The 16,701-nt window shown below is 40.5% G+C and overlaps 1 protein-coding gene across 9 annotated transcripts in view; it reads left to right on the top strand.

Annotated features, from left to right (window-relative positions):
* The window catches only part of PTPN22 (protein tyrosine phosphatase non-receptor type 22), a 55,904-nt gene that overhangs the window by 366 nt on the left and 38,837 nt on the right, over positions 1-16,701 (top strand). For all 9 annotated transcript variants that reach the window (XR_004260246.1, XM_032249699.1, XM_032249706.1 and 6 more), the window contains exons 2-5: positions 12,056-12,164; positions 12,878-12,954; positions 13,777-13,872; positions 15,550-15,588. Coding sequence is in view for 8 of the 9 variants with exons in the window: in XM_032249699.1 (XP_032105590.1) it covers positions 12,056-12,164; positions 12,878-12,954; positions 13,777-13,872; positions 15,550-15,588 (321 nt within the window). In the remaining variant the exon portion in view is untranslated. The remainder of the gene's footprint in view (positions 1-12,055; positions 12,165-12,877; positions 12,955-13,776; positions 13,873-15,549; positions 15,589-16,701) is intronic.

A 16,701-nucleotide genomic window follows, 5' to 3' on the forward strand; every position in this document is an offset into this window, starting at 1 on the left:
TTTTGTTTTTTTCCTTCAACTCATGTTCACCGTGAGGTGGTCCAATTTTCTCAGACCAAATTGCTCTTGGGATAAAGTACATATCAGACCTTGGAGGGGAAGACAGAGAAAAAGGCAACCTAAAGTTTGACTTCTCTGAGTAGTTTGCATGTATTTTAAGTATTCTCTCAAAATTACTGGTTTTGATATTCTGTTTGCTAGTTCTTTGGAGTTTGGTTAGGAATCCTACAGAAGACATATACAACTCCAGATGTAAAAACACTAATATTAATTGAACATCCATATTTCCCCAGGTATCTGAATTGTGGTTTATGTTTCATATTACTAATTTTTTTTTAAGAGATAAGGTCTTACTCCCAGGCTGGAGTGCAGCAGTGCAACCATAGCTCACTATCGCCTTGAACTCCTGGGCTCAAGTGAGTCTCCTGCCTCAGCCTCCTGAGTAGCTGGCGCCACAGGTGTGTACCACCACGCCTGGCTAATGAATTTTTTTTTTTTTTTGTAGCGACGAGCCTTTTGCTTTGTTGCCCAGGCCTGTCTCTAACTCCTGGCTTCAAGCTATTCTCCATCTCACCTCCCAAAGTGCTAGGATTACAGGCATGAACCACTGTGTCTGGCTTTTTTCTTTTCTTTTGTGTATGAAAAAGATATTAGAACATGTGTTTTTTCAATAACAGGGCTTTCTTAACTTCTTTTGCTTGGAGACGTAGAATGGCTAGGATGGGGAGTAGAGACAAGTGTAGGTCATGGAGAGAAACATGAGTACAAAGTAGCTTCATGTTGGGTGGATTAGATTACCTAGAAGAACAATGAATCTCCTTTGAGGGAATGTGATTATTGATGTAATGGCAGCTGCGTAGGCCTCATTCACCCTACTAGCTGGCATATCAGATAACGCAGGTGTCTAAGTATCTACCATGTACTTTGAATACTTCCAGCTGGTGTTTCTGAGATATAAGAATTTTAAACCTTAGTTCTTCAGTTGTGAAAAAAATGGAGGGAAGAGGGGGAATTGAAGTACAAACCCAAAATTAAATCATGATTTTTTTCACCAAGCAAATTATCAAGTATTTAACATGTTCTTTAATCTGTTTTCTAACTTATAAAATGGGGATAATAATTGTCCTACCTATCCTCACAGGATCATTGTGATGATTAAATATTAAAAACAATCACTAAATGTAGTCATTTATTGAGTACTATTTATTGAGCACTTAGTATGTACCCAGTTCTAAGGACTAAAAATAACAGCAGTGAACAAAAAGAACAAAAACCTTTGCCTCCTGGAGCTAACATTAGGGTACCAGATAGTAGATGTGAAAACTCTGAAAGTCTTGAGTAATTAAATGTTATTGAGTGATTAGATATTATGCTAGGAACTCCTATATTAGCTTAACGTGGATAATATTGTGGTACTTGAAAAATATGCTCTCACTGCCACTGGCCAACCAGTCTCAGCCCCTATTGGCCAGGTGAGGTGGTTTGCACCTGTAATTCCAGCACTTTGGGAGGCTGAGGTGAGCAGATGGCTTGAGTCTAAGAGTTACAGACCAGCCTGGGCAACATAATGAAACTCCTTCTCTACTAAGTAGGTAAGGAGGTAAATAGGAAGTTCTAGCACATATATATACATGTGTCTGCCCCTGGACTATAATTCCTAAGCCAAAGTAACCCAAGGCATTTATGTAAAAAGTGAGCTGAGGGGTAGTGCCAGCCTCTGTTTTATTTTGGTTGTGTTTTTAAAAATAATGTAGACTGGCCAGGTGCGGTGGCTCACGCCTGTAATCCCAACATTTTGGGAGGCTGAGGTGGGTGGATCACCTGTGGTCAGGAGTTCAAGACCAGCCTGGCCAACATAGTGAAACCCTGTCTCTACTAAAGATATAAAAATTAGCTGGCCATAGTGGCGGGTGCCTGTAATCCCGGCTACTTGAGAGGCTGAGGCAGGAGAATTGCTTGAACTCGGGAGGCAGAGATTGCAGTGAGCCGAGATCGCACCATTGCACTCCAGCCTGAGTGACAAGAGCAAAACTCCGTCTCAAAAATAATAACAATAATGATAGTAGCATAATAATAATATATGATATAATTATAATATAATTTACATATTATAGTTATATGTTATATAATTATAATAGCATAATAATGATAAAATAATAGTAATGATAATGTAGTAATACAACTATGTCCCTAATGTTTCACCTTTTTTTAGCTAAAATCATTATAATTTCTCACCAAAATACAGCAGCTACTTCCTAACTGGTTTCCCTGCCTCTAGCCTTGCCCCAACTTCAATCAATTTTCAGTTCAACACCCAGGTGACCTTTTAATCATATAAATCTGGTCTTTTTTTTTTTTTTGAAACAGAGTTTTGCTCTTGTCACCCAGGATGAAATGCAATGATGTGGTCTTGGCTCACTGCAGCCTCTACCTTCCTGGTTCAAGCAGTTCTGCCTCAGCCTCCCAAGTAGCTGGGATTACAGACATGAGCCACCACGCCGGCTAATTCTGTATTTTTAGTAGAGATAAGGTTTCACCATGTTGGCCAGGCTGGTCTCAAACTCCTGATCTCAGGTAATCCACCTGCCTCAGCTCCCAAAGTTCTAGGATTATAGGCGTGAGCCACCACGCCCAGACAAATCTGTTCATTTTTCTCCTGCTTAAAAACTTGTTATATATTTTTTTAGCTGCTTAATATTGTGCAATATAATACACATTTAGAAAAGTACAGAAAAGATCTAAGTGTAATTATAAAGCAAACATTAGCAGTGCAACCACCACCCAAGTCAAGAAACTGTGGGACCCCTGAAGACCCCTGCCCCATCAGGTCCCCTACCCCCATCCCACCCTGTCCTGTCCTACCCTGCCCAAGGCATAATCACTATCCTGACTTTTATATTAATCACTTCCTTGCTTTTCTGGCTCCTGATTTTAAGGACCTTGTTTTTTGGTGGTGATTAAGTGTAACCTCACTGTTCACTGACTCATGTCCTCCAGTGGAAAATAGAGTCTTCCTCTCAGCTCCATCTAAAGGTTTCAGAAGAGACACCCAGAAAGAAAGCTTTGGGGGAGTAGAGGAGTGGTGAATGAGGCTAGGTTGCTTGCTTGGACAAGGTAAATACTGCCACTAAATTGGAGTGCTTTGATCTGGTCATGTTCCACGTCCCATCCTAAGCCCTTAATGTATTCTCCCAGGATTTGATGTTTCCAAGGTTTGAGGACTGATTCTGTGGCACAAGGCCACTGTTCACTTAACTGATGGTACCTTTAGGGGAATTATCAAAAGGCATCTCTATTTCCACGTAGATTCCCTGTGCATCCTAACCCCTTTACCCTCTCCCAGGTTCACGGTTCAGATTTCAGTCTTCACTTCCTCCGTGGCCAGATATCTTTGTACAGAGCACAATATAGATGGCCCTCTGTATCCCCAGGTTCCATATCCTGTATTCAACCAACGGTGGGTCAAAAATATTTGAAAAAAATTCCAAAATAATACAACAACAAAAAATAAAAAATATAAAACATAATTTACCTAGCATTTTCATTGTATTTGGTATTATAAGTAATCTAGAGATGATTTAAAATATACAAGAGGATGTGGATAGTATGTGTAAATACTATGCCATTTTATATGAGGGACTTGAGCATCCACAGATTTTGGTATCTTGAAAGGGGTGGTCCTGGAACTAGTCCCCCGCAGATACTGAGAGAGGACTGTATTCATAATTGGATGTGTTATGTCAGCTAAAGCCAATGGCCATGCTGTTTAGGTCTTTTCCCTGTGCCAGGACTAAATTCAATAACTTTTCTGTAGTTGAAGCTACTACTGACCACCCATCTAAGGTTTTCATACATTCATATAAGCATTTATTGAGGGCTTATTGTATACAAAGTAATACCCTAGATGCTATGAATGTAATGCAATGCTCCATGCTTTAGTGGAACTTGTTTTCTAACACAATATATATGTCTTAGAGAGGCAGACATTAAACAACTAATTACTATATTAAATATTTAATATAATTGTGATAGTCTGAGTGGGGCGGTCAAGGAAACATCAACATTCATTATCTTATTTACTACTGCTTAAGAAAATCTATGAAATAGCTACAACCATGATTACTGACCTACAAATGAGGAACCTGAAGCTGTGAGAAGTTAAATAATTGGCCTAACTTCACTTCGCTGTTAAGCCTTAGAGATGAAATTTAACTCAGATCTGTCTTATTTGAGAGCTGTGAAATTCATTCTCATGCATGAGTGTTCTACTTCATCCAATGATACTGAGTCTCTCGAAGGACCTAGTCTTAGGGTAAGTGCATAGTATAGTTTCTTTCTTTCTTTTTTTCTTTAGTTAGTATAGTTTCTACACAGCAGAAACGGCAGGATGCAACGATACTGTTGAAAAATTTAAAGGTACTTTCAAACATTCCTTATTATTGCTATTCTTATAAAACAATATTATTGAAAGCTAAAAGAAAGTAAATTCACCATAGTACCAACATTCTAACAATCAAAGCTTGTTTTGTGGATCTTGGCCAGGTGAGGTGGCTTGCACCTGTAATCCCAGCACTTTGGGAGGCTGAGGCAGGCAGATGGCGTGAGTACAGGGGTTAGAAACCAGCCTGGGTAACATAGTGAAACCCCGTCTCTACTAAAACTAAAAAATTAGCCAGATGTGGTGGCACATGCCTGTAGTCTCAGCTACCTGGGAGGCTGAAGTGGGAGGATCACTTGACCCCAGGGGGCGGAGGTTGTAGTGACCTGAGATTGCACCACTGCACTTCAGCCAGGGTGACAGAGTGGGACCCAGTCATACACTTACACAAAAACCAACAATAGCTTTTTTTAATGGACCTTCTAGTTCTTGTCCATTTATATAATTTTTTATGTTATTGTAATTATAGCATAGATACAATTTTGTATTCTCATATTTTTACTTATCATTATACCAAAATTATCAGGCTGATTAAAATGTATATAATTTTTAATGGTTAATGATGCAGCATCATCACATGGACATATATTTGTCCATGCGGTTTTATAATGAAAGAATAATAATCATAATAAAGAATGTGTCTATACCTCTTTTATTGTTATTATTTATATATTTTTTAATTGCATTTTAGGTTTTGGGGTACATGTGAAGAACATGTAAGATTGTTGCATAGGTACACATATGGCAGTGTGGTTTGCTGCCTTCCTCCCCATCACCTATATCTGGCATTTCTCCCCATGTTATCCCTCCCAACTCCCCAATATTATTTTTTTATTTTTATTTTTCTAAAGAAAGTAGCATGACAGCATCTATACCTCTTATAGACACTGTTCTAAACACTCATATATCAACTTATTTACTCCATTGAGGAAGGTATTGTTTTTATTTTCATTTTATAAATGAGGAAACAGAGAGGTTAATTAACTTGCTCAGGGTCACATAGCTAGTAAGTGGTAGAATTGAATTTCAAGTTCAGGTAGTTTTGCTTTATCATCTGAAGTCATAAAAACTTTGGAATCACATAAATCTTGGTTTGAATTTAGGTTGTGCCGTGATTAGCTGTGTGACCTTGAATTAAGTCAGTAAAATGTGGGAATAATATTCACTTTGAAGAATTGCTGTGAAGACAATAAGTATATAAACTTCCAGAGACATAGTAATACCCAAATAATTTAATAAATTTTCTCCATTGTTAGACATTTAGGTTATTTCTAGTTTTTCATGATTATTGATAACACTGATATGAATATATTTGTCCATGTGGTTTTCCCTTCTTTTGGATTAATCCTTAGGCTAGATCCCCAAAAGTGTTATTACTGAGTCAAAGACTATTAACATCTAACTGGTTAAGTATTACCAAATATATTTCCAAAGGAGTTTTTCTAATTTGCAATATGTGAATTTTTCAGCTTCTCTGCCACCTTGCTAGACTTAATTATATTTATTAAAAGAGAATAAAAGATGAAAAATTTTGCCTACTTACTATTACTAGGCAATCTGCTAAGAGCTTTGCCATATATGATCTGATTTAATCATTACAACAACCCCAGGAGGAAAGTATTATATTCATTTTACCCACGAAATGGCAAAGCCTGGATTGGGTCTGTTTTTTTTCAAAACCTCTTAACCTTTGTACTTAAACTGTATCACGTAAAAATCATGATTTTTTTCTGTTATAATTAGCATAAAATAGTATTTTTTTTGAGATGGAGTTTCACTCTTGTTGCTCAAGCTGGAGTGCAATAGCGTGATCTCGGCTCACTGCAACTTCTGCCTCTGGGGTTCAAGCGATTCTCCTGCCTCAGCCTCTGCCGCCACCACATCCGGCTAATTTTGTATTTTTAGTAGAGAGCTCTTGACCTCAAGTGATCCTCCCACCTCGGCCTCCCAAAGTGCTGGGATTACAGGTGTGAGCCACTGTGCCCGGCCAAAATGGTACTTTATTATGTTAATTTCCTTCATTTGATTTCTGAGCCTGAAATGTTCTATGATTATTTTTAATCTGCATTTCTTCTTATATGTTTTCTGTTCATCTACTTTGCACTGTCACAACAGCAAATCCATAGAACTGTGATCCAGACTCTGTGCTAAAAGTGCTTCACAAATAGAACCTCATCTACTTCCCAAAGAACCCATTAAAATGGCTACCAGTGTCCTGTGTAGTGTCTCTTCAACTTCTTACAACGTGCTCATTTTCCTGTCCTTGCCATGTTTCCTCTGCCATAGGGCCTTGCACACACCTCTTCCTTGAACATTCCTCACACTCCCATTTACCTAAATAACGTTAATTCTTTTTTTTTTGGGGGGGGACAGGGTGTCACTTGGTTACCTAGGCTGGAGTGCAGTGGTGTGATCATGGCTAATTGCAGCCTCAACCTCTGGGGCTCCCATTCTCAGCCTCCCAAAGTGTTGGGATCACAGGTGTGAGCCACTATGCCCAACTAATAGTTATTTAGATCTCAGTTTAGTGGTCACTTCTTTAGAGAAAGCTTTCTTTTCTTCTTTTCTTTTCTTTTCTTTTTTTTTTTTTTTGAGACAGGCTCTTGCTCTGTCACCCAGGCTGGAGTGCCGTGGCTTGATCATAGCTCATTGCAGACTTGACTTCCTGGACTCAAGTGATCCTCCAGCCTCTCGGCTGATCCTGCAGGCTCAGCCTCCCAAAGTACTGAGATTATAACCATGAGCCACCACACCTGGCCAGAGAAAGCTTTCTGGACCTCTTTGAATAGATTAATTCTTCCATTATAAGTTCTTACTAGCACTGTCTGTTATTTCTCACAGCACTTGCCACAATTTCAGTTTGTTTGTTTTTTTTTGACGGAGTTTCACTCTTTTTGTCCAGGCCAGAGTACAATGGTGCAATCTCAGCTCACTGCAACCTCTGCCTCCCAGGTTCAAGAGATTCTTTTGCCTCAGCCTCCCAAGTAGCTAGGATTGCAGGCAGTGGTAGGTTGCAGTAAGCCAAGATCGCGCCACTGCACTCCAGCCTGGGTGACAGAGTGAGACCCCATCTCAAAAAAAAAAAAAAAAAAAAGACAATTATTGAATATGAAGCATTCACTGAATCCTAATAGAAAGAAGATACCTATTTCTGAAAGCCAGGTTTAAGTGCTAAAGGTTTAAAATATACCAGAAGTCAGACTGATACTGTAGCAACTTCTGGAGACTCATTAGAAAATCTGAGACAGGGCCGGGCGCGGTGGCTCAAGCCTGTAATCCCAGCACTTTGGGAGGCCGAGGTGGGTGGATCACGAGGTCAAGAGATCGAGACCATCCTGGTCAACATGGTGAAACCCCGTCTCTACTAAAAATACAAAACATTAGCTGGGCATGGTGGTGCGTGCCTGTAATCCCAGCTACTCAGGAGGCTGAGGCAGGAGAATTGCCTGAACCCAGGAGGCGGAGGTTGCGGTGAGCCGAGATCGCGCCATTGCACTCCAGCCTGGGTAACAAGAGTGAAACTCCGTCTCAAAAAAAAAAAAAAAAAAAGAAAATCTGAGACAGATCAAAGACCTGGCTACATCTTGGTTCTATAAAGGAGACATAGATGCACCCTTGTTCTGTATGTATTACAGTAACAACACTAACCAGTTATAAACATAGTACATCCTACAGATCAAGTGCACAAACATCTCTGATGTTTACTACTGGTTCCTGCGAATCAGCCTATCACTTGAACATATTTATCAGCATTTCTTGACCTTTGTGTACATTAAGGTGCAATTTTAAAAAATGCCACCACCAGAATAAATGTATCACATCTCCTCTGAAGCTGATTTCTCTAACTCCATCTCCAGCCTCTCACTAGGGGTTATGTAGTCCTACATTTCATTTACTCACAGGACACTTAAAACACATTTCTTAGCCGAGTGCAGTGGGTCACACCTGCAACTCCTGCACTTTGAGACAGGCGGATCACTTGAGGTCAAGAGTTCAAGACCAGACTGGCCAACATGGTGAAACCCCGTCTCTACTAAAAATACAAAAATTAGCCAGGCATGGTGGCAGGCGCCTGTAATCCTAGATACTTGGGAGGCTGAGGTGTGAGCATCACTTGAACCTGGAAGGCAGTGGTTGCACTGAGCCAAGATTGCAACACTGCTGTCGCTGCTGGGAGACAGAGCAAGACTCCATCTCAGAAACAAACAAACACATTTCTTGCCATTTGCTCATATTTTATGTATCTAAAGTTGAACCTCTTGGTTTACTCACCCTAGTTTAGCTATTGCCTCCCACCTACCCATTTGCCCCACTATTGCACTGGAAACTAACCTCAATAAATCTGCCTGCCTTGTTGAAGATGATTGCATTGCAGGCTCAGACAATTAAGTCTTGTCCTCCATTCCTACTGGTAGTACTCTTGTCTACTGGATTCAGAGGCCTGAGCTCCTAATGGCCATTCCTTACCACTCGTACTTTTTCTGTCCTGGTGGAGGCTTGGCATAATACTGACCTATATTTGCAAGGCACAGAGGAACTACCTTGCAGAGTTCTGGAGACAGCCAAACTTTGTCCTCTCCCATCTAGCACAGGAGGGCCAACTTTGATTTTCCTCTCTCTAAAATGTCTCTAAAATGCTATGTCTTATATCCAGTAATGTAGTCCTTCAAGGCAAAGATATCTATCTGGTCTTGTGCTTTCCTTTTATTTTCTGTTCTTTTTTGAGAGTGCATTTATTTACTAGTCTATGAGAATCACATGCAATGACTCGGTCCGGATTTCTAGAGTCTAATACTCCTTGTTATGCTGGCCAGGACCCCCGTTCTCCTCTCCTGTCTTGAAAGGAAAGGGGTAGTATCATCTACAAACCAAATGAACTTACTATTAACTTATCAAGCACACACAGAATCTGGTTTCTTACACATTCCACCCCATTTCAGGGCTCTTGAGGGATGCTGAGCTCTTTTTATTCTTTTTTTGAGACAGGGTCTTACACTGTCGCCCGGGCTGGAGTGCAGTAGTGCTATCTCGGCTCACTACAACCTCCGCCTCCCAGTTTCGAGTGATTCTCCATGCCTCAGCCTCTGGAGTATCTGGGATTACAGGTGCCCACCACCATGCCTGCCTAATTTTTTTGTATTTTTAGTAGAGATGGGGTTTCATTATGTTGGCCAGGCTGGTCTTGAACTCCTGACCTCATGATCTGCCCGCCTCAGCTTCCCAAAGTGCTGGTATTACAGGCATGAGCCACTGCACCCAGCCTCTTCACTTTATTCTCTTGACGACTATTCCCCTGATTGCTCTTGATGGTACCTCCTCTAGGGAACTCATACCCTCTACCTTGTAGTTGGCAGAGAAATACCTTCACCCTTTAGATCTCATATCTTTTCTTCCCAAACTTAAACCCATCCCCATGACCCTGCTTTCTCTTTTATACCCTTTTGCTTTCTACTCTCAGAGTTCCTCCTGTTCTGGTGTAGTTTATCACTTCTTCTGCCCTAATTCTGTCCTAATTTGTTCTTTGTTGGGGTATTAGAGCCCAGGGGTCTGGCAAGAAGAGGGGTGGAAGAGAAAAAGGAAGCCAGCTGGGAGCCATGGCTCACGCCTGTAATCCCAACACTTTGGGAGGCCAATGTGGCAGATCACTTGAGGTCAGGAGTTCGAGACCAGTCTGGCCAACATGGCAAAACCCCTTTTCTACTAAAAATACAAAAAAAAATTAGCTGGGTGTGGTGGCAGGTGCCTGTAGTCCCAACTACTTGGGAGGCTGAGGCATAAGAATTGCTTGAACCTGGGCGGCAGAGGTTGCCGTGAGTCAAGATCACACCACTGCACTCCAGCCTGAGTGATACAGCGAGACTCAATCTCAATTTTAAAAAAAGAAAGAAAGAAAACGGAACCTTCACAGTGGTATGACCTTAAGATAGGATGTTTGAGGGGAAAAAAATCAAATCTTTCATACATTACAAATTAACAATTCTGCAGGCATTTCCTGTGTGATGTTTTGCTAAGAGTGTTTCCCTTTGTCATCCAGCCAGATTACTCCAGGGGGAGGAAAGGAGTAGCAAAAATGAAAGCCATTCTTCTGCCTCATTGTTGAAGGTGGCGGTGAAGGCAGCTAAACAAATATAGGACACACATACACGCAAACACGTCACCTTTATCTATGACATTTTGCCAAATTAATTGAAGCATACTTATGCAAAGGGCTTTGTGCGTAGCATTCTCCCTAGAAAGCACTCCACAAGCAAAACAAAACAAAAATAAATTAAAACAATATAACAAGGAGTATGCACTGAGCTTAGTTCTGGAGATTTCTAGAAGAAACTGTTCTGGGACTTGAGATCTTTTCAGCAGCCCTGGGATCAACAGCAGCCTGAAGATGATCATTCTGGGGTTTCTTAAGAGCAGGGAGAGCGGACACATTGGTGTAATTTCAGCAGAAATTCAACATAGCCTTTCACGTGTCCTTAAATTCCCAAATTAGTCCACTGGTATCCATACCCATCTTGAAGTAAAAATATGCTATAAAGATAGTTTAGTAGCTTCTTGGGGTTCAAGTTAAAGCAAAAAAACAAACAAACAAAAGATATCAGTTCAGTGTCTCTCCTCTCAAATCCAATTCTGAAAATCCAGAGGAATTCAAACTACAGTAGGCTCTCTTTATCTATGGGGGATGTGTTGGAAGACCTACAGTAGATAGTACCAAATCTTATGTATACTATGTTGTTTTTACCTATACATACATATCTATAATAAAGGTCAATTTATAAATTATGTACAAGAGATTAGCAATAATAGCTAATAATACAGTAGAATAATTATGATAATATACTGTAATAAAAGTTATGTGGGACCAAGGAAGGCAGATTGCTTGAGCCCAGGAGTTTGAGACCAGCCTGGGCAACATGGTGAAATCCCTTCTCTACTGAAAATACAAAAACTATCTGGGCATGACGCTCATGCCTGTGGTCCCAGCTTTCAGGAGGTGAGGCTGAGGTGGGAGGTGAGGTTGATGTGGGAGAATCACTTGAGCCCGGAAAATTGAGGCTGCAGTGAGCTGTGATCGAGCCACTGCACTCCAGCTTGGGTGATGAAGTGAAACTCTATCTCAAAAAAAAAAAAAAGTGACTGATTTTTGGAACTGAGATCTTTGAAATTTGGCTATATAGAGAGATTTTATTCAGCTTAAGCTCCACTTCCACTTAGGAAAAGAAAGTGATCTGAAGTAAAAAGACTAATGGAACTTAATTTTCCAGTTGACCATTTAACTAAAAAGTAGGTATAAAGAAAGTAAATTAAGCTTTTAATATCTGCCCTTTGAGTGGAGCATATACTTTGCTTTCAGAAGATATCTGGTTCTTAAAATAGTCACAAGTTTCACCTTTAAGTTCTGTCTGTGACTATCGGTGGCTCAGCTGAAGTAAGTGTGATCTTTTCACTTCTCCAAATGTCACTGAACTCTGTTCTCCTTATTCTCTGCAGCTCTGTCCTGAATGGAGTAAGCCCCAGAAGATAATAAAAGGGTTGAGGTAGAATGTTTGGGCAGTGGAAAAGAAAAGCACTTTAGAGATTATTTCTCTACGAAGATTAATTATTCTTGGAATCTTATTACAGAAGCTGAAAAGGCAATCTACCAAATACAAGGCAGACAAAACCTATCCTACAACTGTGGCGGAGAAGCCCGAGAACATCAAGAAAAACAGATATAAGGATATTTTGCCCTGTAAGTTCCATTTCTTTCTATAAACTCATACTGTCTCCCAAACTCAATCATTACTATCTCTCTTTTTTTTTTTTTTTGTGAATAAAATTTTAATTTCCTGTCACAGAGCTTATTACCTTCAAACCACAGAATTAACATTGATACTTTGAGTTATCTGGCATTTCTAGAATGGAAATATTGGGGTTTTAAAATAAGACATCTCTTCAGGTGTAGGTATATGTGTATGAATGAGATTGCTTTTAACTTCTAATGTATTTCAAACAGTTCACAAAACAGTTTTTTAAATATATTCATATACTTTTGGTTACAAATTATATCAATTTCTTCTTTAGTGGCTGCCACCAGCAAAAGACTCAGAATGGGCTACTATATCCACACATTTCAGGGCAATTTCTTCTAGGGCGTTCAAGTAAATGTGTTTCCTAGACTTATACATTACTTCTCATTGGCCAATATATTATATGTTATGGATCTATATTTCATTTTACCACTTTCTCTACAAAGCAAATCTTTTTTTATTCATTGCTTACTGATCCTGATCTTGGAACATGGCATTGACAACTTAATTTGTACTATTCATGACTGCAAAAGAATATTCATTCATTCATGCACTTGTTCACTCATGAGCATACGCTATTCACAGTGTTAGGCTCTGATTTAAATCTGCTGACTAAGCCTTCTTAATTGTACTATGTCTTTCTTTTTTATTATAGATGATTATAGCCGGGTAGAACTATCCCTGATAACTTCTGATGAGGATTCCAGCTACATCAATGCCAACTTCATTAAGGTACAGTGAAAGAAAATAAAAGCATTCCACATTTCTTTAGATACCTAAAAAAAGGGGAGATCATTTTTTTCCCATTTACTTATTTTATTGCATTTTAGGTTTTGGGGTACATGTGAAGAACATGCAAGATTGTTGCATAGGTACACACGTGGCAGTGTGATTTGCTGCCTTCCCCATCACCTACATCTGGCATCTCTCCCCCCGCTATCTCAGGGGAGATCATTTGAGCCTAAACGTTTGAGACCAGCCTGGGCAACATATGAGACCCCATCTTGACAAAAAGTTTAAAAATTGGCCGGGCTCACTGGCTCACGCCTGTAACCCCAGCACTTTGGGAGGCTGAGGCGGGCGGACTGCTTAAAGTCAGGAGTTCGAGACCAGCCTGGCCAACATGGTGAAACCCCACCTCTACTAAAAATACAAAAATTAGCTGGGCATGGTGACATATGCCTGCAATCTGAGCTACTCGGGAGGCTGAGGCAGGAGAATCGCTTGAACCTGAGAGGCGAAGGTTGCAGTGAGCTGAGATTGCACAATTGCACTCAAGCCTGGGTGACAGAGCAAGACTCCATCTCAAAAACAAAAAAAACAATAAAACTAGCCAGATGTGGTAATATGTGCTTGTAGTCCCAGCTACCGAAGAGGCTGAGGTAAGAGCATTGCTTAAGGGCAGGAAGTCAAGACTGCAGTGAGCTGTGATTATGTTACTGCACTCCAGCCTGGGTAACACAGTGAGGACACCTCAAAAAAAAGGAACAGGAGGACTAGGTGAGAACAGGATACTCTTTGTGGTCACCCCATGTAATTTTTGTTCCCCTATAGGGAGTTTATGGACCCAAGGCTTATATTGCCACCCAAGGTCCTTTATCTACAACTCTCCTGGACTTCTGGAGGATGATTTGGGAATACAGCGTCCTGGTAAGTGTAGCGTTGCTTTTGTTACTTTATTCTCTATTTTATTGAAAACAGTGTTTTGGCCGGGTGCGGTGGCTCAAGCCTGTAATCCCAGCACTTTGGGAGGCCGCGGCGGGTGGATCACGAGGTCAAGAGATCGAGACCATCCTGGTCAACATGGTGAAACCCCGTCTCTACTAAAAATACAAAAATTCAGCTGGGCATGGTGGCGTGTGCCTGTAATCCCAGCTACTCAGGAGGCTGAGGCAGGAGAATTGCCTGAACCCAGGAGGCGGAGGTTGCGGTGAGCCGAGATCGCGCCATTGCACTCCAGCCTGGGTAACAAGAGCGAAACTCCGTCTCAAAACAAACAAACAAACAAACAAACAAAAAACCAGTGTTTTTAAAAAAATGGTCAGTGGAACTTCAGGGTTCAGGCGTCTTTTAGTCAGAATCACAATGCCATTCTTGTCCAAGGAAATAAAAGTTCTAGGCCAGGTATACTCTGGGAGGCCAACGTGGGCGGATAGCTTGAGCCTAGGAGTTCTAGACAGCCTGGGCAACATGGCAAAACCCCGGCTCTACAAAAAAAAGTAAAAATTAGCTGGGAATGACGGTGTGCACCTGTAGTCCCAGCTACTTGGGAAGCTGAGGTGGGAGGATTGCTTGAGCCCATGAAATTGAGACTGTAGTGAGCTTAGATTGAGCCACAGCACTCCAGCCTGGGTGACAGAGTGAGATCCTGTCTCAAAAATAAATAAATAAAATTTAAAAAATAATAAAAATTGCTGGGCACATTGGATGACACCTGTAATCCCAGCACTTTGGGAGGCCAAGGCGGGTGGATCACAAGGTCAGGAGATCGAGACCATCCTGGCCAACATGGTGAAACCCTGTCTCTACTAAAAATACAAAAAAATTAGCTGGCGGTGGCGGGGGTGGCGGGCGGCGGTGTGTGGTGGTGTGTGCCTGTAGTCCCAGCTGCTCAGGAGGCTGAAGCAGGGGAATCGCTTGAACCCAGGTGGTGGAGGATGCTGTGAGCTGAGATCATGCCACTGCACTACAGCCTGGGCAACAGAGCAAGACTCCATCTCAAAATAATAACAATAATAATAGTAAATTTTAAACTTAGAAATTTCTCACCTTGACAGGCTCATTTGGTAACAAAATTACTGGTTTGAACAGAGAAAGGGAAAGTATTGTCAGAATGAAAGAAGAGTAAGAGCAATATTTTATAAGTTACCAGGATTTCTTTTTTGGTTGAAAAAAAACACAGCAGGGCTGGGCGTGGTGGCTCATGCCTGTAATCCCAGCACTTTGGGAGGCCGAGGCCAGTGGATCACAAGGTCAGAAGTTCAAGACCAGCCCGGCCAAGATGGTGAAACCCCATCTCTACTAAAAATACAAAAATTAGCTGGGCGTGGTGGTGGGCACCTGTAATCCCAGCTACTCCGGAGGCTGAGGCAGAGAATTGCTTGAACCCGGGAGGTGGAGGTTGTAGTAAGCTGAGATGGCGCTGCTGTGCTCCAGCCTGGGTGACAGAGCGAGACTCTGTCTCAAAAAAAAAAAAAAAAAACAAAAAAAAACCCACAAGAAAACAGAAAAAGAATGGTTAATACTTTCTGACTTCAGGGATCCAGGTATTAACTGCTGTTTCTAACTATATATGAATGTTAAAGTTTCTATCTGTTTCATCCCCAGATCATTGTTATGGCATGCATGGAGTATGAAATGGGAAAGGTAAGTTACTTTCAAGTACCTGCTGACCTAAAAACAAAAAAGGAAGAAAAAGGAGGGGGAAATTGGCAGCAGAACGTACCTAAGTGTGCCTAGATAAAACTTATGTCTTTTTCAGTCATTTTTCTAGAAAAAAAGCAAAAACAAACAAACAAAACAAAACAAAACAAAAAAAAACCAGCAACAACTTATGCCATCTTCCTAGATTTCAGTTTGGGAATGCCACGTGACTGTCAAGGGATTTTTTTTTTTTCTAAGAATCCTTTTTATTTGTTTTCTCAGTAAACCCTATGTTTTAAAGTTAAATACAAGATACATTTTTAAGATTAACAAATCACTTGCCCATTTCTATTAATCAGACATCTTTAACTGCCGGCTGGAGCTTTTAATCCTGTGCTGTCCAACATTACATCCATTAGCCACACACAGCTATTGAGCATTTAAAATACCACTAATATGACTGGGGAACTCAATTATTTTAATTGATTAAAATTGACATGCAATTCAGTTAGCAGAAAGCTATTTGAGTAGGTGAAAATTTTTCAAATGTAAGTTTTATTAAATCTAAATGGAAATAAAAGATTTCCAAAATTTGGCATCCTAATTGAAATTAACTATAAATATAAAATATACACTGGATTTCGAAGACTTAGTAAAAAATACCAAATATTTAATAATTATTTTATATTGGTTACATGTCAAAATGTTTTGATATATTGGGCTAAGATATGTTATTAAAATTAATTTCATCTCTTCATTTTTGAATGTATCTATTTGAAAATTTAAAATTATATAGGTGAAAAAAATAAAAAATAAAATTACATAGGTGGTTGACACTATATTTTACTGGATATCACTGTTCTACTGTTGCCATTCTGAGTTGACAATTCTAATCAAAACCAAGGAAAGGCCGGGCGCGGTGGCTCAAGCCTGTAATCCCAGCACTTTGGGAGGCCGAGGCGGGTGGATCACGAGGTCAAGAGATCGAGACCATCCTGGTCAACATGGTGAAACCCCGTCTCCACTAAAAATACAAAAAATTAGCTGGGCATGGTGGCACGTGCCTGTAATCCCAGCTACTCAGGAGGCTGAGGCAGGAGAATTGCCTGAACCCAG

This window comes from Sapajus apella, unplaced genomic scaffold (genome assembly GCF_009761245.1).
Source record: "Sapajus apella isolate SASKATOON/1434 unplaced genomic scaffold, GSC_monkey_1.0 scaffold69, whole genome shotgun sequence".
In the NCBI taxonomy this organism is placed as follows: domain Eukaryota; kingdom Metazoa; phylum Chordata; class Mammalia; order Primates; family Cebidae; genus Sapajus; species Sapajus apella.